General features: G+C 32.2%; 1 protein-coding gene across 4 annotated transcripts in view; it reads right to left on the bottom strand.

Moving 5' to 3' along the window:
* Positions 1-27,746, bottom strand: part of LAMA2 (laminin subunit alpha 2) — a 622,674-nt gene that overhangs the window by 335,123 nt on the left and 259,805 nt on the right. For all 4 annotated transcript variants that reach the window (XM_033235504.1, XM_033235503.1, XM_033235507.1 and 1 more), the window contains exons 8-10: positions 26,974-27,152; positions 18,977-19,076; positions 12,835-12,995 (exon numbers count right to left, since the gene is read on the bottom strand). In XM_033235504.1, the coding sequence (XP_033091395.1) occupies positions 12,835-12,995; positions 18,977-19,076; positions 26,974-27,152 (440 nt within the window). The remainder of the gene's footprint in view (positions 1-12,834; positions 12,996-18,976; positions 19,077-26,973; positions 27,153-27,746) is intronic.

The following is a 27,746-nucleotide window of genomic DNA, read 5'->3' on the forward strand; positions in this document are numbered from 1 at the left end:
GGAACTTGATAGGTAGAGAAACTGGGGTAAAGATTAGATAAAGTAGAAAGGTAGCAAAGGTTTCTCCTGGTTAACTTTTTACAGTGTTTTCTGTAACACATCAGAACAATCAGTTAGTCACATAGTGATACTATGGGAAAGAGCTATTTTCATTCTGTGACTGCTCTCCAGACTGGTTTCATTAATCTTACTTTCAGTACACTGAAAAATTATTTGTATACAGTTGAGCCTAAAATGTGGACTCAGGCCAGTGAAAGCTGACCCAATAATGATAAACAGGGAAGCATGTAATCTCTCAACTTAAAGAGCAGTTAATCTTGACTAATACTTCTAAATGAAGGCATCCTGCTTTCCAGGAAACAGATTTGTAATATTCCCTACATACACATTTTCTCTACATTTCCCCTCTTCCTTGAATTCCCTTCTTATCAGTTCTGAGGCTTTTTAATAAATTCCCTTGGACAACTAACTTCTCTCTCAATGTAGTTTTCGTGGTCCTTTATACATTACCCTATCACAACCACAAAAAGCATTGTTCAAAGATTGTTCTCTCTAGCTATCTACCATAATCTATTCAGAGGTAGAAATTCTGTCTTACTTATCTTTATAGTCTGAGAAAATAACATGGTTCCTGGTACAGCATTGAGCATTAGCTTCATCAAATTTACTAAGTTCAAATAAATCTCTTGGCTGTCATGTTTTTCATGCATAGCAAAGTGCTATACACAGAGTACGAGCTTAATAAAAACATCTTTAAACAAACCCAGATTGAGCAGAAGATAGGGATGATAAAATCTGAGAACACATAAGGAAAATCAGAAGAGAAGAGAAAAATAGCATGAAGAAATAAGGAGAAAATTTTAAGAATAAAGAAAGCGGTCCTCCTTATATCCAAGAGAATAATTTGTCTTAAATTAACTTTTTGATACTGAATTATTATGACTCATTTACAAACTCAGCCACTTCTATGTGGGAACCTTACTAAGCACTGCCATAAGATTTTTGCCAGCTTACTTTTTAAGGCAGATTTCAGACATTTTGAAATGATAGATATCAGCAAAACTAATCAAACTAATTTCAGACTTACAGTGACAAATAAATCCCCAAAGCACTGAGGTTGAGAGCATCTTCAAAAGAGTATAAAGGCAAGAAAGATGAAACATATCTGTAATTATGATTTAGTTTATCCCGTTGAGGACACAGTACAGCTGTTCTGTACACTGTGTTCTTATGCGCTTGGTCTAATCTACTTTTCATTTACTCTAATTTGAAAGCTTATAATGCCACTATTCTGAGATTCAGACTAAGTTCAACAATGAGAAATTTGCAGACACTAGCTACATTTTCCTTAGCTCCATTTTAGCCTAGTAAAATAACCTTGAAAAAATATGATTAAATAATTTCATATTCAATTTTATTTAACAACCCGAAGCAACATATTAGGGTAGGAATCCTAGGCACTATGAAGATAAATAAGTCAAGGTCTTTGTCCTTAAAAACCAATATCCAGTTGGGTAAAAAGATATACTCACAATCAACTATAATGCAAGGTGGAATATGGTAAGTGCATCTGAGAAATGAATTAAATTATGGGAACATAGAGTAGCACTAATTTCTGCTATAAGGAAGCTTTATGACAGGAGTGGAGTTTGACCTGATCCTTGAAGCATGGTTTAAAAATTCAACTTGTGGACATAGACAGAATGAGAGATCCATGTTAGCAAAGACATTGGGAACAAGAATTCATTTTAAAAGTTGGAGGTTCATTCATTATTTATTTTTCAAGACAAATGTGCAGGTTGAGCATCCTTAATCAGAAAATCCAAAATCTGAAATGTTTCAAAATTTGAAACTTTGGGGGCACATATATGATGCTCAAAAGGAATGCTCATTGAAGCATTTCAGATTTTGGATTTTCTGATTAGGAATGATCAGTCAGTATGTATTCTGCAAATATTCCAAAATCTGAAAAAATCCAAAATCTGAAACATTTCTGGCCTCAAGCATTTTGGATAAGGGATACTCAGCCTTGCATTTAATACTTTCTATATGCTAGAACTTCACTTGGTACTTGAGATCCAGGGCCCTGCCCTCAGAAAGCCCATCCTAAGAGATATTCCTTAGGAATTGGTAAGTCATTAGTGGTTGTTCATTAGGAGATAAATCAACAGAACTATACTTGAATCACTTAAGTTGGCAGTAGCAGGTAAAATATCTATAAAATGTGAGACATTGGCTTAAAGAAATCTTTCTTTATTACATTACAGAGTATATGTTATATAATTTAGAGTAGCACAATTCAAACACAGAAGTACCGTGTTCCGGGACTTTAGTGCACATCTTCATAGAGACCAAAGTTTCCTGCCTTCTACTAGCTTGTTAATATACATGATCTTGACAGTCTAGTTCCAATTCTTTCTATGTGTCTCCAGGGACATCATTGTTTCTACAAAGTTTCTTTGTGACTCATCAACCATTGTCATCCATGAGTCAGCTCCTAATTGCATTCCTGGCTTATTCTTGGAAGATCTTCTTGATATGAATATTCTAGGACTTAAATTTTTTTTGATTCCCAGCTTGCGAGTGAGTCATTAGCTTTATGATTGAGCTCTTTGAATAATTTCACTTCCTCTGTTATCAATATCAATATCAATATCAAATTATGAATAAATGCTCTGTACATTATTCTTATTGTTGCTTTATTCTTTATATTATTCGTTCATCACCTTATAGTAGCTGAACTACTATATACAAGACATATGAGATATCAGAGGGAATATAAAAATGCCCTCAAGAGGATTATAGCAAAAGAAGTAGGAATTTCCTTTTTTGCTATAGTTCCCTTAGCACAGTTTCTACCTGGAGAAATAGAGTCACGATAGTTTTTCTATGTACTTTCTGATGAGGCTGATTTCAGGTAAGTATATCACAAGGTGGAAGAAAATCACTGTTGTAAGAGGCATACAGATAACATGTTCTGGATCTGACACCAAATTCATCACCAGAGTCCACTATGCCCCTGAAGAAAAAAAATGAGGCAGAAAAACCATAGGGTTGAGCAAAAAAGATGTATCCCAAGACTTTCATAAGACTAAAATAGGGTACTGCCACGCTGTCCTCTTCCAGATGTAAGAATGTCTCCAGATGTAAAAATATCTACTAATGGGCACTTATTGAAATAAGTAAATAGATAAATAAATACAAACAGTAAAACCATAATTTTATTCTTTTCCTGCAATTTATAAGATTGGCACAGACCATATATTATACCTTATTACCATCATCCAATTCAGTCCCTAAAGCACAGATGGGAATATAATTGACCCTAAATATCAAATGGTGATGGTAAAAGTCTTGTACCTTCCAGATTGAATGTTATTTTAATCATCATGAGATTTCTATGTTCCTTTATAACTCTATAACTTATTTGTACTGATGAATTTTAAAAGTTATTAACATATAATTAATTTTTCTTTTTTTATTTGTCTGTACTTCAATGGTTGCAAAACCATAATTTAATAAAAAAATTTAAAGTTGTTTTAACTGTTAATCTAAACAAAATGGAGTCTAATGTATTAAATCTCTCAGCATTCCTACTGGGAAACTCCTATTGATCCAATAAATTCATTTTAACACTTTATTTGTATAGAGTCCATTAGTGATTCTTTTCAATTTGCATAGTTAATGATAACTTTCACACTAAAGCCTATAAGACAGGGTAATTTCTAGAATGCTACAGACTTCCACTCTAGAGATTAATATTCATTCCCTTATATCACCATATTTTCTTAAAACCAAATGTTTGACTTTTGCTATTTCTATACTATTATCCTAATCAATTATATTAATAAAATGAAATATGAATTGATAATTGTTACAGGAAGTCAGGGATCCCGAACTGAGGGACTGGCTGGAGCCGCAGCAGAGGAACACAAATTGTGAAGATTTCATTTTAATATGGACACATATCAGTTCCCAAAATTAATACTTTTATAATGTCTTGTGCCTGTCTTACTTTACTCTCTTAATCCTGTTATCTTCGTAAGCTGAGAAGGTATGTCACCTCAGGACCACTATTGTGTTAAACTGTACAAATTGATTGTAAAACACGTGTGTTTGAACAATATGAAATCAGTACACCTTGAAAAAGAAAAGAATAACAGTAATTTTCAGGGAACAAGGGAAGACAACTATAAGGTCTGACTGCCTGTGGGGTCAGGCAGAATACAGCTATATTTTCCTTCTTGCAGAGCCTATAAATGGACGTGCAAGGAGGGAAGATATCGCTGAATTCTTTTCCTTGCAAGGAATATTAATAATTAAGACCCTGGGAAAGGAATATATTCCTGGGGGGAGGTCTATAAAGGCTGCTCTGGGAGTGTCTGTTTTATGCAGTTGAGATAAGGACTGAAATACTGAAATATACCCTGATCTCCTGCAGTACCCTCAGGCTTATTAGGGTGGGGAAGAAACCCTACCTTGGTAAATTTGAGGTAGACCGGTTCTCTGCTCTCGAATCCTGTTTCTGTTGTTTAAGATGTTTATCAAGACAATACATGCACAGCTAAACATAGACCTGCATCAGTAATTCTAATTTTGCCCTTTGCCTTGTGATCTTTGCTTTTATCTGTGCCCTGTTTCCTCAGAAGCACGTGATCTTTGTTCTCTCTTTTGCCCTTTGAAGCATGTGATCTTTGTGAACTACTCCCTGTTCGTACACTCCCTCCCCTTTTGAAATCCTTAATAAAAACTTGCTGGTTTTGCAGCTCAGGTGGGCATCACAGTCCTACAGATATGTGATGTCACCCCCAGAGGCCCAGCTGCAAAATTCCTCTCTTTGTATTCTTTCTCTTTATTTCTCAGACCAGTCAACACTTAGGGAAAATAGAAAGAACCTATGTTGAAATATTGGGGGCAGGTTCCCCCAATAGATAATATTCATTTTTCCATTGTAAATAATCCACACATAAATACTTTTATATTCTCACATATTATGATATTAAAACATGTTACTTCACTTTAGACTAGTGTTTTCAGTCTACTTAATCTATTTTTATTATCATGTCCCTACAGAACCTATATAGCCATTTTTTCATAATCATCCCCACCACGAAGCTTTAATACTCCAGATAGATTTTATGTACAGATGCACCATGTGAATGTTTGCCTTTACATAAAATCAATGATATTTTTGTTCCCCAAGAACCAGTGTTCATTCTTTTAGGAAGAAATGTGTGCTTTAGACATCTATTTCTGTTGAACATAGCTCAATGTTGTGGGCTATGTTACAAAAAACTTATAGTGGCTGCCTTTTTTTCTTTAGTTCTCTTTTCCCTTTAAAAACAAAGTTGAATTAGAAAAATTTTACTAAGTTCTTTTATTTTTGATTTCTTGAAGTGAGATACTATCGTGTTGACATCAATTTTCTTTTTGCTGTAGTTTCCTCCGTACAGTTTTTCTGTGGAGAAATACAGTCACAGTAGTTTTCTTATATTCTTTCTCATGGAAGCTACTGCCTTATAAATTAGGTACAACTTCAGCAATACATATTGAACTGTGATTGTTAGTCAGCTGGGAGTACTACTGACAAAGTTACCAGGAATAGATCCAGTGACATTTAAGTTATTTTTCTGTGATAATTGCTTCAGGAATTTCTCAGTCATGCTTGGTTTTTTGGTAGTTTGTAGTTAATTACAGGTTTTCTTCTGTTATGACCTTTATACTAATGCATCCTAGTATTAAAAGAAGTTAACAAAACAAGGATAATTAGTTAATTAGCAGTATTTGTTGAGGACTACTCCTAAAACACACTTTTCCAAGGCTAGATAATAGTTGATGGGTTAGGGAGGAGAAGGAAATGCATAAACATTAGTTCTCACTTTTCACAAGCTTAGCTTTTAATAGTATGAAAGAGAATCAGAGCTGGACAGTAGTTAAAACAATGAAAATAGGCCTCAGTGAGAAACTACTGCAATAGGGAAAAAGCGACCTTAGTAAAGAACTAGCCTCCATTCCCAATAAAACATGAACAAGTAGGGATTCACAGCCAAGGAACAGGGTGGAGATTTATAGCCACAGAGCAAGGATCAGGGGTGAGCAATCATTAAGAAGAGACATCAGGGATACGGGGGATTCTTGCTAAACCACATGAACAGGATTCTTGTTGAAGACAGGCCAGAGGGATCAGATATCAAGGGTAAGGGGTTATTCACACACTGACTTAGCAGAATTCTTGCTATAACCAAGCTAGGTTTGAGGACAAGGCTCAACGAGGAGGCCTCATCAAAAAGAGGACTCAGAGAAGCCTTTCCAAAGTTTGATCAAGGAGTCTGTCAATGTAAAAAATTGGCTAACATAATGTTATTTGAACTGTAGCTGTTGCAAGAGATAAATTCCTGCATGAAGTTTTTATGCCAAAAATTCTACATCTGTCATTTAGATTCAGGATTAAATGTACCATTAAAGGCCATTTGTAAAAATACCCAGGAATCAAGTCTGCAAGTTAATGAAGTGACCATTCCTGTACACAAATGAAAAAGAAGGGGAAAATCCAAAACCAATAAAAATGTTAACACACCATAAAAATCCTTTCAGGGAAAAAGAACAGAAACTTATCTCTGCTTGAGAAAAGCAATATAAACAACAAAAAAAGTAATCCAATGGGTATTTATAGTTATACTTTATATTTGTACAGGGCTTCAATGTTATAATTAAACCTATTGAAAGGCAGAAAAGATTCAATAACACCATTTCATAGATTACAAAATAGAATCAGAAAGGCTAAATGATAGTTAAAGCTTCACGAGATTTTAGTTCTCTTCCTTCCATCTTTCTTTTGTATGAGTCATTGTGTTATCTTCTTATTGTGCCATGATAAAGAAAATACATAGGGTCCATATCATCACCAGAGGTAAGATAGACATAAAACAGAATTAATAATTATGAGATCATAAAAGAAAAGAAAAAGGTTTGAAAAGTGATTATGCCATGAGAATAATATGATTTGAGGATGCAGGGGCAGCTTTCCTGAGAAAGCTGAAGTTAAGCCGAGCCATTAAAAATGCCTGGCTAAGCAAAGGAATAGGGCTAGAAATGAGATTTCCCAAGCAATCCGAATAGAACTTATAAAATTCCAGATGCTACAAAGAACTAATAGACTCAAGAAATTTAAGCAAAGCTGAAAAACAGTGACTGAAACTCAAGAACATTCTGGAGAGGTAAGCCAAGGCCAGATCACATAGTCTCATGGGCCTGTAAGGACTTAATGGAAAAATGCAATAAAAACAAAGGAAAACAATATGAAAATACAGACTTTAATTTCTAGTCTTCTTCTTGACTATTTATTGTTCTATTATAAGACTTTGATAAAACTAAAAGCATATGTTCCTACCTAGATCAAGGTCAATTTATATTATGTGTGAGATTCTACAAACCAACTGATTTTGCATAAATAATATGACACCAAACTGCAAAAGAGCCAATTTCTAGCATATGGTACTTGAAATAAACAAATACTGAGAGTCAGACAGCACTTATATTCAATGACTTGTCATATATCTGAAATTGACTTCCCTCTTGTAATTCATAAGAGACAGAAATTTCAAAATTGTTAACAATGCAAAATTATTATAAACATTTTAGTGTCTTGAGCTAGCATTCCTTTAACATTTTGAAATATAATGATGATAATGTTCAGTAATATCATTGCTGAAGAGAAAATTTTATGTGTAAAATGTAATAATGTAGTTGACATTGTATTAAAAATTTCATTCACCTCTTTTTAAATCTGGAATTCTTTTTTACATTCAATTAAAGAAATTTTAAATTAGAAATTATTTTAAGACATTCAAAAAGCACATATAACATGCATTACCCATGCAACCTAGAGGAAACAAAACATTCATATTTTATATTTGCCTCAGATATATTTTTAAAGCAATGATACTTAGATACAAATAAATCTCATTTCACTTCTGTTTTATTCCCTTTCCTGTTTCTTTAGAGGTAACTACTATTCTGAAATTAGTACTTACCCTACAAGTATATTTAAAATTTTAAATTATAATGTATGTGCTCACAAACAATGTAGCATTGTTTTATGTTTTACAACTTGATATAAATAATAGCATAATGACATTGTTTTTCCACCTGAAATTTCTGAAATTTATCATTGTTTATACATGAAGACCTATTTCATTCACTTTAACTGGTTTTTTATCAGACTAAAGGGAATATGACAATTTATTTTTGCTATTTATTTATTTTTCTTATCTTCATCATAATGAGTCAGTCTATGTTGAGCACTTTTTAGATGGTTTTTCTGTACATATTTTAAGAGTTTTTTGGGGTAAACATTTGGATGTGAAATTGTAGGTTGACAGGGTTTTATCACCTTCAAAGCTACTAAATAATGCCATATTGCCCTCCTAAATTGTGATACTAATTAACTCTATTAATAGAAATGCTAAACATTTAAAATTTCACAGATTTTCACTGGTACTTGGTGATGGTCAGCTGTCTGCTCATTTAGAATTTTATGTTCTTCAATAACCTTTAAAAATTATCTCAATTTTAAAAACATTTATTTTTAGGTATCACAAAGTTTTTGTCACTATTCTAAATATTTTTATTATATTTTCTATTTGCTTGTCATTGACATATAGAAATACTACTGCTTTTTATAGACAGATTCTTCTAGGCTATAATCCAGTTAAAATGTCTTATGGGTTCAATATTCTTACTAAAGGACATATATTATTTAATATTTCTTTCAATGAAGTTGGACTGTGAGTGGTAAACACTCACAATAAAGATATTTGCCCCCAGTTTTAATATTTTTCTCTTTGTCTTGCTGGTTGACAGATTTTCTGCTATGGGTAAGATTACTTTTTATCATCCTCAAACTGAGGATTTATAATAGCTTTTAATTCATGATCATTCTTTTCTCCTTCATTTTTTTTTGAATATTGTTTCTCCTCAACTTCTTCTAATCTCTTATTCGTCAACTTCTGCTAAACTTCCGTTGAATTTTATCATTCTATGAGTCAGTTAGCATCATATTTATTTACTTCCCTATGTCAATTTATAGGTAATTTTTTCAGGTCTATATTTCTGATTTTCTATCCTGCAGTTTCTCATCTCTTGTTTAACCCAATCATTGAATTTTTAATTTCAATGACTATACATATTTTTTTCATTTCTGGAAGTAAATTACATATGTTTCTTTTCCAAACCTGATTACTTTTGAAGTTTAATGTAGCATCTGTTTTATTTTTTCTATTCCTTCTTTGTTTATTCTTCAATCTTCTAATCATGCTTTTACAATTGTATATTTTAAACATATTTTTATGATTTATGTGATAAAAATATTATCACAGATTTTTATGAATATAAAACTTCTTTCAGACTATCCTTTCTAGTTCTTTGTGTACAAATATTCTTATTTTTGTGGCTGCTGGTTTCCTTTTGTAGTTATTTTCCTTTTGTGTACTTTACTTGCTTTGTAATGAGATCGTTTTCAGTTGAGGCTGTATTATTTTTCCTATGGGAATACCATTTCCTTGACTTGTTGAAGAATTCCAGCACATAAAGGGAGAATAAAAATGGATCCCATTCCCATGTGGCACACAGGTTTGGGGATTTGGTCCTACACAAGGTAGTAACCTTTACTCATTCAGAGGCCCTAAAAGAAAAGTTTTCTAGCTGCCTCTGTAGGCTTGCATAAAGAATTTTCTAGCCCCCATTTCACTGTCTGAAAGTATTTCTAGTGTCCCTGCTTCAGTGAGTTCAGCTGCAATTTCCCTCTGTGGGTCCAAATCCTAGTGGCAAGTCCTAGTGAGGGCATTAAAACTCCAAACTTTAGCCCTGATCTTAGAACTAAGACTTGCCTCCCATCCCCCACGCCATGACCCCAGTTGCTCAGTTTAGCTTGAGCTTTTGCTTATGCTTAACTTAGATTTCCCTCTTCGGTCTGATATCTAGGAATTTCCCTTTCTTTCTTGAATCTAAATGTTTATAAATCTATTTGCTATGTTTATGCAGCATATCTGTGTTTTTAAAATAGCGAAAGTGGGAGAAGTGAAGTCCATATCAGCTCAGTATGTCATTTTACCCACAGGAAAAATAATACAGCCTCAACTGAAATGCACTCATCACAGAGCAGTCATTTAAAATTTATAAAACAAAAAACAGTTAGGCCCAAGACTTCTTAATGAAGCCCTTTTTAAAAACGTCTTCACACTTCAGTGAGATATTTCTTTCTAATGAAAAATTATTTAAAAACTCATGTTACAGTATAAGAGAATAAAGGTACAAATATTTAAGGTTAATATGCATTTTGGAGATGAATACTTATATACACATTATTTCACATGTGATTTATATTATTTCTATTTACAGATAAATACTTATTTAAAGTTACTAACTTGGATATAAATACATGGACACTTATGTGTATATTCTTACCCTTCTGCTAAAAATATGTCATTTGATTTGAATTTATATCTCCAATATTTTAGTCTCTCAATAAAATTTTACTTCTAAGACAGCATTGTGGTTCATGCTGTTTTTACAATCAGTTGACATATCTATGTCAAATCATGTTTTTGTGAAACAGTATGAACTGTTACATTTCTCTCTACACTGTCTTTTCAGTATTTAAATTGTATGCATATTTTGTTGAAATGCTGGGTTATTTATTATTTTTTAAACAAGAGACTGTAGGCACTTAATTGTAGTACACTGCATGCACATTTTGATGTAACTCTTCATGGCATATTGTGATATTATTGTGATATGATGTAATTTTGTGATATAATTCATGTTATATGCATATAATTTGTGATTTTTATAATTATGTAGATGTTTTATGAAACTTGCTTTCTGCAAGTTTTTAATCCTGAAACAGTTTAGTTTGTCAGAACTTACAGTTTTCTATTTAAGATACTACATGGTTGAAAGGCATTTATTTTAATGATGCTATTTACTTAATTTTCATTCTCTTTTATGATTTCTTAATTGCTGTTTATTGTTGCGTTTTAATTTTCTGTGTAGACCTTCAAGTGTCTACACAGGAGGCATCTTTCTTATTAGGATTATAATCATTCTCAGTACAATATTGAGTTCGGCTGAGAGCAGGCAGTAAGTAGCTCAAGGGGCTTTCCCTTGGAGCCCTGCTAATCACTACAGCTCTCTTGCTCTAGCCTTTCTCACTATATTTACCAAAGAAAATGAACTCACTTGTTACTCCCTTTCCTTGCAAATACCAGACATCACCATTGTATGAGTGGTAGGTATAGCAAACCACTTCTTTTTCTTCCCTGTTTGATTTTATGTATTCCAGAAACTCAGGAGGTTTCTTTCCATTTTAAGCTTAGTTTTGCCTGTCCTTTATTTGAACGAGTGGTAAAGGTTAGAGGTTTCTGTGGAGTTTTGAAAAGAGAATAAAGCACACACAAGGCATGTTTTGATAAATACTAGAGAAGATGCACTAAGAGCCTGCAGGATTGCCCACAAAGACATACAAGACGGAGAGGAGAGGTGTCCTTAAGCAAGCAATCACTCACACACTGCTACACAATCTTGGTCGACTCAAGCAATTTTTCATTTCAGATAATATTGGAATGAAATGTAATAGATTAGAAAATTTACTATATTCCAGGACATGGCAACTTTTTACTACAGGCTTGTGGACTTTTCTGCTTACTGTGTCCACGGGACTTTTGTTATTTCAGTAGTTCAAAATAGGTTCCTAAATTGCCCCTGATGTAACATAAACCTATTATGTAACTATCATTATATTTAGCTTGATATTTCCAGACATTCTTGTCCCAATTCATAAACACTTCATTAAAACTAATATTTGCTACTTATATTATGGCTTAATGGTTGTATATGTACACATAGGCTCACACGTATCAAATACAACTATATAATATTTCATAGCTGCCAAGATAATACTAACAGGTTAAAATATTTTTAATAAGGGTCCCTCTTTAATTGAAAATAAAGAAAAAAAGTAGTTACTTTCATTTTTACATTAGTATGGTATGCTAACTTTTTCAAAGAATGGTTCATTCTCTCAGCTAATGTAGTTATACACCATCTGGTCAGAATGTTATAGAACTCATTACCATAGCTAAAGTAAATCAGTCTTTTCATTTTTCACTTGTGCATACCTCTATGTTTCATAATGTTTATAAGCTGCAGAAGTAATGCATCCCTTGGTGTTAACATGATTTGTTATTAGGTGAGCATGTACAACAAAGAAAGTTGCATTTCTAAAAGTACTCTTGGAAGAAAATATTACGCCTTTAATCAATTTCATTAGGGCTTCGTACATTTTTTATAATTAAACAGAAAAATTTGAATGTAATGAGTATGGGAAGACTTACTTGGGTTCAACATTTAGAAGTTTATTTAAAAATTCAGAATAAAACCCTTGACAGAATTCATTTCTGATTTAGATGCAAAGGTATAATAGATTTGAATGCACTTTAGTTTTAAAGGGTTGCTATTTCTAGTGCCGTATATTTTTAAATTAACACCCTAGTTGGGCAATGGGGTGAAAGTGTTTTTGTTATAAAATAACATAGCCTTTAAATGTGTTTTATCCTCTGTGCATTTGTAGGCTTTTAGATAAGTGCCTTATAAACATCTTGCTACAGTGAACCTGGTGGGCATTTAAAGACATTTATAGGGTCACCACATATAGAATAGATAGTGGATACTTCCAGAAGTCATTATAATTGCTTAATGCCAAGGAAATCAACAGAGAAGCCAAGAAAAATAACCTTCTATCTTGACAGTGGGACATTACTGGAATAAACAATGTACCTTGCAGTTACAGGGGCCAAAACAAGGGTCCTCATTTTTGCTCCCTAAGCCACTGCAGTTACAGGCTTTGCAGTCTGGGTAGCCAGTGTAGCCCCTGGCACACCGATCACAGCTCACACCTCCAAAACCAGTTTTGCAATGACAGGATCCAGGTGCCAAACCTAAAGAAAGATGAGCCACATATCAACATTTCTAAAACAAATACACAATTTCATTCTTAAAGTTTTAATGATAGTAACCTTTAAAAGACTATTTTGACACAAAAATAGATTTTTTATGTACATCAATAAAGAAAAGTTAAAACCAAAGAGCATAGGGTTTAATTAAAAGCTTTCTATGATTGGCTGAACATAGCATCTTCTAAGTGTCAATAAAAATATTAAAAACGTAAACAAGAAAGATGAAATCTCAAAGCATCTACCAAACTATGACTATAGAAAACATTGACCAAGGAGTGATTTCTACAAACACTGATGCTGATGATGCTACATTGAGACGAATAAGCAGTAACGAATGCAAAACTAGTGGCTCATGAAACAAGCCTGCTCCAACAGACTATCACAGGTGCAAGTAGCCTTGGGAATAAAGATATACTACTTAAAACAACAGTTTAACAATGATTCTCTAAGAACATTGCCACTGGCAGTATTATTAAAGAAAATAAAGGTGTTCATGGGAATTGATACTTTGGGGATAAGAAGCAATAGATGAGGGAAATGAAAAGTTTAAATTAACTTTTTTAACATAGAGAAGTACAAAAGACATTGTTTACTCATGTCTTTGATTTAAAAAATGGAAAAAATACAGGATGAATTAATACAACTAACAGACCTTCAAAATCTGGAGGAAGATAAAAGCAGATCAGTAGTATATATAGTCCATCAGAAAGAAGAAAGGAGGAGGGGAAAATAAAAGACAAGGAAACGTTAGGGAGAGGAAGCAGAAAGCAGAATGACAAAATTAGTGTCAGAAATGCATACTAAATACATACTAATGAGTTAAGTAGTCTTACTGTTTTTATTAAAAACATAAACATGTAATGTGCACAAGAGATACACAAAATGAACAGGAATATTACAAATAAAAGAAAATGAATGTGTGTCAAGAAAGCATATGGAAAAGAAAAAAAAGTTGTGAAATATTAATTAGGGCCAAAGTAGAACTCAAATAAACTAGGTTCAATAAGACAAACTCTCATTTTACATTGATAAAAATATAATAAAAACATGATTTAAATTATTATGTTCATGCTTCAAATAAGCACTAATTATCAGTACAAAAATATGTAGACAACAAAAGATATCAGAAATAAAAAGTTTAAAAGTCAATGGCTGAAAGTGATGCTAACTTACTCATCTTAAATATTTACAGATGAAGTGAGAAAAAACAGAAAATTTGAATAATCTAATAATGTCGAATTACATATTATGTGGTATATAACTATAAATATTTACCATAGTTTATGATTGACTAATCTATAAAAAATGTTCAATTATCAAAGCAGAAATTATCTAAGGCTTATTTTCTTAACATAAATTACTACTTTAGATGTGTATCAAATGCCACAAAAATTAGAATTAAATTAATTCCAAATATCAAACATGATGAGATAATTTTATGCAAAATTCAACCATTTTAAGAATTAATGTCTCAATATTTCTCTTTAATAACTCTTGGGTTAAAGAGAAAAATCAAGACTTTGATTAAAAATAAATAGCTAACCAGGTAGAATATAATAGCAGTAAAAAGGGAACTTAATGTTTATTGGGTATGGGGAAAAAAAAAAACTGTACCCAAAAGTAAACTTCTAGGCTTAAATAGTCCATTACTTAAAAAAAAAAGATAAATTAAAATTCAATTCACTTAAGTATAAAAAAGAGAAAACATAAACACCACAGGAAATAAAGAGATTTGAAAAAAAGGAAAGCAAGCAAAAGGAAACTATAAACAAAGCTAATCAAGGGTATCAAAAGATGACAAATTATCAAAGAACTACCATAAATATCTTTTAATGCTAGTTAATTTTTTTATTATTATACTTTAAGTTCTGGAATACATGTGCAGAACATCCAGGTTTATTACATGGGTATCCACGTGCCATGGTGGTTTGCTGCAGCCATCGACCTGTCATCTACGTTAGGTATTTCTCCTAATGCTATCCTTCCCCTAGACCCCCACACACTGACAGGTCCCGATGTATCATGTTCCCCTCCCTGTGTCCATCCATGTGTTCTTGTTGTTCAACACCCACCTACGAGTGAGAACATGCGGTGTTTGATTTTCTGTAATGCTAGTTAATTTTTACAGACTGTTTTCAAAACTTGAAACTCTTATGGTCATATAGAAATGGAGAGCTATGTAATTCAATTTATGAAGCTAATTTTAACTTGATATCCAAATGCAAAAAATGATAACACAAAATAAACAAAATTGCTAAGACTCAAATAGCACTTATTTTAAGGTAGTCATTATACTTAGCATTACACAAAACACATGGGTTAATTCAGTTGGTACTCAAAACATCTATATGAGACAGACACTATTATTTTTCCGTTTCACAGATGAGGTAAATAAGGCACAGAGAAATTAAGTGATTTGCCAAAGGAGCACAACTGGTGGGTGTCTGAGTCACAGGCAATTTAACTTATGAATCAAGATGAGCAAAACTCCAAACTGAATCCTAAAGTACATTAAAAGGATCCTCTGTGATGTCAGGTAGAACATACTCTGGAAATATAAATATTGTTTAATGTTAATAAGTTCATTTCTAAGAGATTACACCAATAGACCAAATGGAAAAGAAATCTGATAATTTTAATAAAGTTTACAAAGGCATTAAGTGGTTTAACATTTACTTCTGATGTTAAAATTTCCAGAAAAGAGGCTAAATGGAGAAGTACTTCATGTATTAAACAATGCCTATCTTAACTTTTATTTCTGGAAATATTGTAGACTGGATGTTCAAAGAACCTTTCCTGTTCGGAACACTTGAAGATACAGAATAAAATTAAATGTAGAAAAATAGATAAGTAGGTACGTGTGTAGATAGATAGATAGATAGATAGGTAGGTAGATGGCAGATAATAGTATGGTTGCACTGATGTGAAATAAAGAAACTCCTTGGAGATGAGAAACTACAAAATGGACTTCTAGAAAGAAAAATTGACTTAAGTCATTCTTTAACACAATGTCTTTCCTGGAGTTGACTGGCAAATTCTGATGACTAGACTACAGTTCATGGAGCATGGCTTTACAGAAGAACAACAAAAAATTCTAGGTCCTACATAAGCTGGGTCATTATCACATAACCTCATGTAAATTCAAGGCTTCTGAAAGAATAAACTAAGAAATACATATGCAGGCATACATCCACAAAACACACATACATACATACACACACATAAGAAAATGAAGACCATATCAGTAAGAGATAGAAGAGAAATAAAAATGCAGACTCAGACTCAGATAACAGAGAGTGCTTCTAACAGATAGAGAAAATAAAATAAATATACATAATATGTCTAATGAGCTGAAAGTAATATTAAATGTAGATGAGTAAAAAAGAGTATTGGAAAATAAAATGTAGTTTGAAACTTTCCCTGTAAAATATAACAAAATAAATTCCAGATGGATTAAAAAATTAAGTATTATAAAATGAAATCATACAAATAAAGAAAACAAAGACATTTTTCTAATCTTTGGATAGATGAGAGTTTTAGGATTATAAAGCATGTAAGAAATATAAAAATATCAAAATATATAATAACCATGGGATGATATCATTATTATAAGTAGAGAATTTTGCCTGAACTTTTGATAGCTGATTACATAAAACTTTTGAAGTTTTGTGCATTAGAAATTATCAACAGTAGTGAGACACAAAGCAAATCTGAAAACTGATTATTAAAAAGTGACCTACTATCACTGTTTTTAATATTTAAAGTGCTCTTACAAATCTATGAGGGAGAAAACCTCCTTCTAGCGAAGGAAAATGAAGAAAACTAAAAGAAAAATCAGAAAAGAAATATATTGTATTTCCCTGGTAATCAAATTAATGCCAGTAATACACCAAAATATCCTTTTCTACTATCTGGTTATGTAATCTGATGAAGAAGTGCAAACCATAAGACCACATCTTACACTCTTTCCTAAAGAAGTTATCAGAGTAAGCATGAAGATAAAAATGACCTATGGATATCTGTCCAATTTTGCAATCTGAGTCTGTATCAAATAATATGTATCTAATTACAGTGTTACAATCTTGATTATTAGATTTCTATTTCTAAATTATAAGCATTCATTATTGGTCTGGAGCTGAATATAACTGAAAATCTTTGAAAAGATAAATATGTAATTGACAGACACTGAGAAGTGGCGAAGAAGGTAGGGATGATGGTCTTTATCACATCTTATATAGTAGGACCGCAAGAGAAAGTCTAAATGTAGTCAACGATGAAATAGACATGTAAGCTCTCTTGAATATGATAAATATATCATAGAAGAAACACATAATAAAAATGTATGAATGGTGGAATGAAGGAGGGAGGTGTTGTGAATGATACATTTCTTCACCTTTCCAGATGGAGAGTCAATAGGCAATATGTAACGGTGATAAAAGTACTGATAAGAATATTATTTAGATGTTAAAGGTAACTCACTAAAAAACTGAATTGGAAAAAATGCTGAATATTTTCAATTTTGGAAGTAAGACTGGGATAAATAGGTTGAAGAGGACACTTGTTATTTTATTTCTTTACTATTAAGAATTTATTTTACTATGTATTGTTTTTATAATAATTGAAAAATAATTACACAGAATAATTATTATTAAAGGACTGGTTACAATAAACAAAAGTTTGAAACAATCTTAATGTCCATATAAAGTTTAGAGGGTAAACAATTATGGCACAACCATATAATGACGTGTTATTTAAGTGCTGAAACCAGACTTCAGAGAACGTCTTCATAGATTTTTGGGGAAACTCATCACAAAAAGTTAAGAGGAGTAATATCAGAAATTTCTCTTAATGACAGAAATATATGACATTGTTAATAATGGTATCTCTCCTGAATTACCCCTGAATTGTATATTTATTTTTCTATTTTTCCATTTTTATTCTGTGATCATATACTCATTATTCAAAAAGGGATAGGGAAGAGTTACATGATATTAATGAAAACAACATTGTGATTTACTTGTCACCACAAAAAGAAAAGAAGGCTTAAAACGAAAAGTGAGCTCAGTAATTCATCATTCAACTATCAAAATGTATTCGCTTTTTAATATTTCAAAATGTAGTCTACATGTAACACTCAGATTGATAATCCTACAGTTTTATAAAGAATGCAGGTAATCAGAATTGTGCCTAACAAACATTGCCAGTCTTTTAATGGTAAAGTCATTAGGGAATAAAAAAAACCTACATTGTAGCCTTGGTTAATTTTAGTCTTTCTAGAGAAGAAATGTCCCAGTGCATTCTATAAATTTCCTACTTAAACTTGGAGAGCAACTGCCCTGGAAGTAGCTCCTAAACGCTTTATATCAAGGAGTTATGTTGGCATTTGATTCCTTAATGTTTGGAGTTCATGAATGTCATTCCTCAAAGGAAGTGTTTAGCTTAAATTAGTGTCAGCCTCTTTCTCTTCATTAACTCATGACTACTACCTTCTTAGTCCTTTATGAACACTTCTTGCTTTCTATATTATTGCCTACATCTCAATGTGTGAGTTCTTCTATTTGCTTTTCCCACTACAACACACACATTCCTCAGTGAACGCTGGCATTTCATGCTAGAACTCATAGAAGCTACAAACTATAACATGACATGAAAAAATTACGTATACCACAGATTTGTGATTGACTTTCTCTCTGTCTTTCTCTCTATCTCTGTGTGTGTGAGTGTGTGTATCTCAAAATAAATAACTCAACTCTTCTTGCTATGAAAACATAATTAAACATGAAAGTAATTATTGAGATGAATTTAAAAACTGCTTCCTGGAGGGAACGCTAATACACTGATAGATTAAAGAATAAATTTATTACATGAATGACATTTACTGCAAAATTTTCTTCTGAAAATAATCATATTTGGCTTTTAGTTGTCCTTTTATCAGAGCAGTCACATTCTGCTGCAGCTCTCACCTCGTCGAGCATGTTTCTCATCCTTGACACAGACTTCATTTAAGGAACCAATTGGATTGCAGTGACATGGCTGGCATGGCCTTGGATAATTTGGAGATACCTAACAAAAATATTAAAATGAATTTAACCAAATGTAATAAAAATAGCAATATTTTTCATTTCAGCAAACTTTTATAGACAAAGTAGTTTTAGTAATACAGAGCAGTAAATTACTGAGAAAATTATAAGAATTACCTTTAATACATGTTTATAAAGTCTAAAATCCAGTTCGTTTACGTGCTTACACAAATGTAAAGATGATGAAACAATAAACTCCTATATATTTGTTACTTAGATTCAATAATTATTGATATTTTCATGTTTTATTCCTTTTTATCTTGTTTATATAGTATATGAACACAGTTACTTTATTAAACAAACCTACACTGTGTTCATATGCTATATATACAAGATTTATTTTCCAGATTTAATAGGAAAAAAACAAAAAACTAAATTATTTGCCCAAGAAATACCCACCTATTAAATATAGCTTTCATATGTATATATATCTAGGCTTAATTCCAAATGAAAACTTGTTTGCTACTGCAAATCAGAGTGTTAAAATTAGACTTATTTATATACCTGACTGAATCTCAATTAACTAAGTTCACAGATCAGTTTCAAAATCATCATTCGTTTAAGACACATTCATTCATTCCCCCATTATGAAGTTAGGACTGTGCACAGAATAGGTAAGGCGTATTTTATATACACATATAAATGAAATGTTATTAAGTGGATAAATCTAAAATGACATTTTTAAGACAATAATTTTATGAACACCATAGAGAATTGCAGTTCACAAAATTTGCATAACAATACCCTTCCCAGCCTTAACTGATCCCTTTATTGTATATTCATTCAGAAGATTCTAGGAAATTCAGTGGAAAGCAATCACTGGTAAACTGAACAAGGTAAGAAGAGTTTTCAGGTGTTACAAACCATAAAATAAAGAGAAATTGGACTTTAAGTTAACTACATTAGAAATGTCTGATGAATACCTGGAGTTTGCCATTAATCTGTCCTAACAAAGTATGAAAGTAAACTTTCATGACTTCACGGTGATCACTCAGCAAGTTTATTACTAATTAGAACCAATTCAAAATCTTCAGAGGAACATAACAGAAACCAGTGTCTCTGCATTGTATTCTCCAAAATGTCCTGTACAGATGATAAATTACAGTAGTCCCCACCTCATCTGCAGTTTTGCTGTCTGAGGTTTCAGTTATCATGGTTAACCACAGTTCAAAAATATTAAATGCAAAACTCCAGAAATAAACATTCTTAAGTTTTCATTTGCATTCCATTTTGAATAGTGTGATGAAATCTCAAGCCATCTTGCTCTGTCTTGCCAGGGATATGAATCATCCCTTTGTCCAGCATATCTATGCTGTAGAGACACTACCCTCCTGTTAGTCACTTAGTCCCGTCACAGGTATCAAACAGAAAAAAACATAGTACATATAGGTTTGGTACTATCTGTGATTTCAGGTATCAACTGGGGTTCCTGGAACATATCCTCTGTGAATAAAGGAGGACTACTGTATTAGATATACAGGAAAGAAACAGGAAAATGTTGTCCTTATTAAAAAAAAGAAGTTGAAAAAAGCAGATCCTGAGGTGACCCAGATATCGAAATTAGCATACAAGGAAGTCAACGTAAGTTCTGTAAATATGTCCAAGAATATAAAGAAAATAATGTTTATAATGAGTGAAGGCCTGGAGCATTTCAGCAGGGACATGGAAGCTCTAAGGAACATAAGAACTCCAGAAAGCTGAAAAGTAAAATACCTCAATTTAATAATCCACTGGATATGCTTAACATCAGGGAGAGATGATAGGAGGAAGAAAAGTCTACCTAACGACTACTTTTGTAGTCATCTGGCCATAGGCCAGGATTTGGTCTACAGGCCAGAGTTTTCTCAAACACGGTATAATTGTTAAAATTATATATAAATAATGAAGATTTATTTATTTATTTATTTATTCATTTATTTTTGAGATAGGGTCTCGCTCTCTCGCCCAGGCTGAAGTGCACTGGTCTCGCTCTCTCACCCAGGCGGAAGTGCACTGGCACAAGTTCGGCCCACTGCAGCCTCAGTTCCTGGGTTCAAGCTATTCTCCTGCCTCAGTCTCCAGAGTAGCTGAGATTACAGGTGGCTGCCACCATGCCTGACTAAATTTTGTATTTTTAATAGAGATGGTGTTTCACCATGTTGGCCAGGTTGGTCTTGAACTCCTGACCGCAAGTGATTTGCCTGCCTCGGCCTTCCAAAGTGATGGGATTACAGGTGTGAGCCACTGTGCCTGGCCTAATGAGAATATTTTAAAATCAGCTATTAAATTAAAGATGCATTACATGTAGAACAAAGTATAAGGACAGATAAACGGGAAAAGATCCAATCTAAAGAACAGAGAAAGAAAAAAAAATTAATTAGCACTGCCTCAGATACAATCAACACCTTAGCACACATGCAGTTGGAGTCCTAGAAAGAGAAGGAAAAACATTGATCCAAAAACAGGTTTTAAAATAATAGCCTAAAATTTCCTAAATGTGGAATAAAATCTCAATTTATAGTTCCTAGAAGCTTTGTGAATTAAGCAAGGTAAGCTTGAAAGCCATACAGACACATCAGTTTACTCTGAGGCTGAAAACTTTTCTGTAAAGGGCCAGATAATAAAATAAGCCATATAAAGACTCTATTCATTCCTCCTTCTCTTCTTCCCCCTCATAGTTCTCTCCATTCTCCCCTTCTACTTCTTCTTTTAACAAACCTTTACAAATGCAGAAACATCCTTTGCTTACAGGTCATACAAATGTAGGCCATGAGTTAGATTTGGTCTACAGGCCAAAGTTTTATCATACATGGTATAACTGTCAAAAAGTAGATACAAAAAAGTTTTGAAATCATCTAGTGAATTAAAGATATATATAGAACAGAGAAACAAATAATGGCTATGTTGTCATAAGAATGAATGAAATCCAGAAAATAATGGTACCACATCTTTAAAGTGCTAAACAAAGAAGAAAACACACACCTCTGTAACTATGATGAAAATATCCTTCAATAATGAAAGTAGATTAAAGACATTTTCAGATAAAGGGAAGTTGCGAAAATTTGTCACCAGCAGCTCTGCACTACCAAAAAAAAAAAAAAATGCTAAAAGGAAATTTTTCAAGCAGGAGGGCAATATATATAAGATAGAACCACAGAGTATGGGAAATGGGAAAGTTTGGGTTAATGTAAATTTTGTTTCCTTCTTTTCATTTCTTTAAGACTGTTTTTGTAATTTTGTGACTTCAAACAAAAATTACAACATTGTATTAGTGGCTTATAAATTATGTGCAACATATGAAAACAGTAGTCCAACAGATAGGACTATATCACTATATCATGAGCTTAAAATACTAGCATCTCACACCCGTCAGAACGGCTATTACTGAAAGTCAAAAATAACAGATACTGGGGAGGTTGCAGAGAAAGGGAACATTTATACACTGCTGGTGGGAATGTAAATTAGTTCAGCCACTGTGGGAAACAGTTGGGAGATTTCTTGAAAAACTTAAAACAGAACTAGCACTCAACTCAGCAATCCCATTACTGGGCATTTACCCAAAGGAATATATATCATTCTACCATAAAGCCACATGCATGTATATGTTCATCACAGCCCTATTCACAGTAACAAAGACATGGCATCAACCTAGGTACAATCATCAGTGGACTGAATAAAGAAATGTAGTACATATACACAATGGAATACTACACAGCCATAAAAAAGAATAAAATCATGTCCTTTGAAGCAACACGGATGGAGCCAAAGGCCATTATCCTAAGTGAATTAATGTAAGAATAGAAAACCAGATACTGCATGTTCTCTCTTATGAGTGGGAGCTAAACATTGAGTCCACGTGGACACAAAGAAGGCAACAATAGACACTAGGGCCTACTTGAGAAGGGTGGGAGCGGGGTGAAGATTGAAAAACGTATGCTTATTATCTGGGTGATGAAATAATCTGTGCACCAAATCCCATGACACATAATTTACCCATGTACTCCCTGAACCTAAAATAAAAGTTGGAATGGAAAAAAATATATACAAAGCAGTACTGCTAAAAAGATAATAAAGGAAATAAAATGGAATACTGAAAAATATTTGTTTAACGTAAAAGTAGACAGAAAAGGAAGAATGGGAACAAAAATTTTGTGACACAAATAGGAAACAAATAGCAAAGCCCGATCATATTATTAACTATATTAAATTTATGGACTAAACACACAGTAACTTTCAGGATAAAATCTCCATCTATTTTACTCTTTATAAGAAATCTTTTAAATGAAAATAAAGATAGGTTGAAAGTTAAACAAAATCAGGTAAGACATACCATACAGAGTAAGCATATGAAAACTACTATAACAATATTAATAAAAAACAAAGTAGACTTCATGACAAAAAGTGATATCTGAGATTAAGTGGAGATCATCACAGTTATTAAAATATCGATTTATAAGATATAAAAATATAAAGATTCAAAATATTCTAAATAGGTATGTACCTCATAACAGAGCTTCAAAAAACATGAAGAAATACTGAAAAAATGAAAGAAAGGTAGGAATCCATAATCACAGACTGGAAAAATCCACATTTATTTGTTTACCAAGAGAGACCATGCACTGAGCCATAAGTTAAATTTCAATAAACTTCTAAAGTTTGACATCTTAGAGAGTATGTTCTCAGATCATAAACATCCAGTGTAGAAATAAAAAAAGTAATATTTAATAAAGCTCAAATACTTGGAAATTAGACAACAAAATATAAATTTCAAGAGAAATTATAAATTATGTTAAATAGATAATGAACATAAAGCATTCTGAATTCATGAGCAGCAGCTAAAGAACTGATAGAAGGAAGTTTATATTTAAAAGTTCATATGATAAAAGAAGAAAGGTTTAAAATCATTTAACTTTCCAAATTGATAGGTAGCAAAAGAAAATGTAATTTAAACCCAAAACAGGTCAAATGAATAATATAATAAATAGAACAGAATCAATAAAAATACAAAAAATAAAATGGCAGGAGTTTTTTTGAAAAGATTAAGAAAATTGATAAACTCCTAACATAAGTGATCAATAAAAGGAGAAAAGCACAATTTAATCATTTTAAAAACCACAGAGGGGATATCCAGATAGATGCTATAGACTTCAAGAAAATAATAACAGAATTTTTAAAACTGCCAATTGCCAATGATTTGACAATTTAGATGAATTGAACAAATTACTTGAAAAATACAATATATCAAAAATTGACCCTCCCCAAAGATATTAATACAAAACTTATGTAGTCCTATGTCTAATAAAAATTACCCAATGCATTTAAAATGTTCTTCCCACAAAGAAAACTAGAGACTCAGATAGTTTCACTGGGAAATTTTATCAAGCATTTTAAAGAGAATTAATTTTAATCTGAAGTTACTTTAGAAAACAGAGGAAGATGAATTGCATTTCCCAGATCATTTGTTGATGCCAGTATACCCCAATAAAAAAAAAAACCTGACAAAGACATAATAAGAAAATAAAATTATAGAGCAATCCAATATCTTTTATGAAAGGATGTCAAAATTCTTAACCAAACATTAGTCAACTGAATCATCCAATATATAAAAATGATAATATAACATAATCAAATGGAGATTAATTCACAAATGCAAAGCTGGCTTCATATTTTAAAATTAAATTTGTGTAAATTGTCCATGTTAACAGAATAAAGGAGAAAATTCTTATGTTCATTTCGGTAGGTTTCAAAAAGCATATGACAAAATTCAAAACCATTTTGTCATAAAAACTCTCTGCAACTTAGGAATAATGGGGGACCTACTGAATCCGATAAAGGGCGTCCATTAAAAATCTGCAGTTCACATCATACTCAATAGTGAAATATTACTTTAAAATTGAGAACAAAGTGAAGAAGTCAGCTCTCACTATTTTTAGTTAACCTTGGCATAAAGATTGCAAAGGAAGAAGTAAGTCTGAATTTACTTGCGGGTAAAATGATTGTTTATGCGTACGTTTCTAAAGCATGTAGGTTAAAACTACTAGAACTAATAAAGAAATTAAGGATGGTTATAGGACATAAAGTCAATATTCAAAATTCTTTAATAATTACATTAAATAATTTGAAAACTATTTAAAAAACAATTTTTTTACAATCATGCAAAGCAAAATACTAAAGATTAATCTAGCAAAAAACATGCAAGATCTCTGTACTGGAACACTGACATGAATAAAGAAGATAGAAATAAATAGAGAGGTATGCTATGTTCATTGGTTAAATGACTCAATATTATTATGTTATTTTCCTGAATACTTGTTTTCTTTTAAAGTTTAATTTCTTCTTTTGACAAAATTGTATATATTTATCACATGTGACATGATATTTTGAATATCACTGTATATATTATTATATATATACAAATTGTGAAATGGCTATATCAAACTAATTAACATATTATCTAACATAATTATCAATTTTGTGGTAAGAATGCTTAAAATCTACTCTCAGCATTTTTCAAGAATAAATATATTGCTATTAACTATAGTCACCATGTTGTGCAATACATATCTTCAATGTTTTCCTACTATCTAACTGAAATTTTGTATTCTTTGACCAACAACTCCTCAAGCTCCATTTTCCATATTTGCATATAGATTCTAAGCAATAATCCTAACATTTTCTGTAATTGACAAGTCGATTCTAAAATCGTATAGAAACACACACACACACACACACAAACCCTGCTATAGACAAAACAATCTTGAAAATAAACAATAAAATTGGTACATTATATTACCCAAATTCTAGACTTACTAAAGCAATGAAGATAGTATGGTATTAGCACATAGAGGGAAAAATAGATGCTTGGAAAAATAGATAACTGAGGTTCTAGAAATTGATCCATGTAATATGATCAATTGATTTTTCAACAAATGGTATAGAACTTCAGGTTAACCATATAAATCTGGTGACGTATTTCACACCACACACAAACATTTACTTGATATGGGCAATAGTTCTGTAAGTTTTTAGGATAAAAAATATTATTTAGACGTTGAACATGTACTTCATATGAGAAGATACAGGAATGGTCAATAAGCCCTTACAATTAAAATTAAATCCATAATCAGATGCCATTTCACATCCACTAGATGACTAAAATCCGAAAAGGTAGTCAACATCAAATATTAGAGATGATGTAGAACAACGGGAACTCATATAACTTTTTGGTGAACACGTTATTCATTATTACTAATTTGGCAAAATATTCATGGTTTCTTATAAAGTTAAGCATCTACCTATCTTATGAAAAAAGTATTCTACTCCTAAGTATTTACACAAGGTAAATAAAAACATGACTATAAAATGTATAATCTAAAAAAATAGTAGTATAAAATTATTTGTAGAAGCTAAGCTAAAACTGGAAAAGAACTTGATTTCTATCAACAGGAGAATGGATTTAAAATTTTAATATGTTCAGGCAGATAAATACTATTCAGCAATTTCTTTCAAGAAAAAGAACTACTAATGCACAAACAACATGGATAAATCTCAAAACATTATCTTGAGTGAAAGAAGACAGACTAGTATGTACTGTATGATTCCATTTTTATGAAATTCTCTAAGAGGCACAAGTAATTTATGTTCTAAAACTCAGAATAGAGTTTGCCTAGGGGTGGGGATTGACTGGAAGAAGCTATGATAAAACTTTCTGGAGTGATGGAAATGTTTTATTTTACATCCTCAAAGATTTAGGTCAGTTTCAGCTATGAAATGTTCCTACTCACCTTTTAATTTGAGGTTCAACTGCTTAGAGAAGCTTTCAAAAAAATTTTTTTTGTATAAAACATTTTTGTATGAAAAAGCAAAAAATAACTCTTTATGAAGGAAAAAGCATACTTTACCCCTTTGGGTCTGAAGAAGCCATCAATACATGTCTCACAGTTTATACCAGCAGTATTTTGGGTACAATTAATGCAAACACCCCCTCCAATGTACTTTCCATGTATATTCAAACTCAGACTTCTTCTGGCAACATTTTCATCATAATAGCATTCTTCAGCTTTTCCATGACAATTGCATGCTGCATTAGAAAAAAATAAATTAATAAACATTAATTTCAGATTTCAGATATATTTAAAAATCATTTCTTTTATACATAATAGATTTTTTTTTTTTTTGAGACAGAGTCTCGCTCTGCTGCCAGGCTGGAGTGCAGAGTGGCACGATCTTGGCTCACTGCAATCTCTGCCTCCCAGGTTCAAGCAATCTTCCTGTCCCAGCCTCCCGAGTAGCTGGGACTACAGGCGTGCGTCACTACACCCAGCTAATTTTTGTATTTTTAGTAGACACAGGGTTTCACCATGTTGACCAGGCTGGTCCTGAACTCCTGACCCATGATCCACCCGCCTTGGTCTCCCAAAGTGTTGGGATTACAGGCATGAGCCACCGCTCCTGGCCTAGATTTTTGTACCATATGGGAAATTACATTTAGCATACACACACACAAAGGCATCTAGAAAGCATCTGGATTTATTGGAGGTATTAATAAATTCACACATTTTAATGGAATTTGAAATAATTAAAACATATACATTAAGCTCAATCATATGCAATTGCCAATATTTGATTTTGACTAATGTGCAATTTTATATGGATCAATTTACAATTTCCTATT

Source organism: Trachypithecus francoisi, unplaced genomic scaffold (assembly GCF_009764315.1).
Source record: "Trachypithecus francoisi isolate TF-2019V2 unplaced genomic scaffold, Tfra_2.0 Lachesis_group15, whole genome shotgun sequence".
NCBI classification, from domain to species: Eukaryota; Metazoa; Chordata; class Mammalia; order Primates; family Cercopithecidae; genus Trachypithecus; species Trachypithecus francoisi.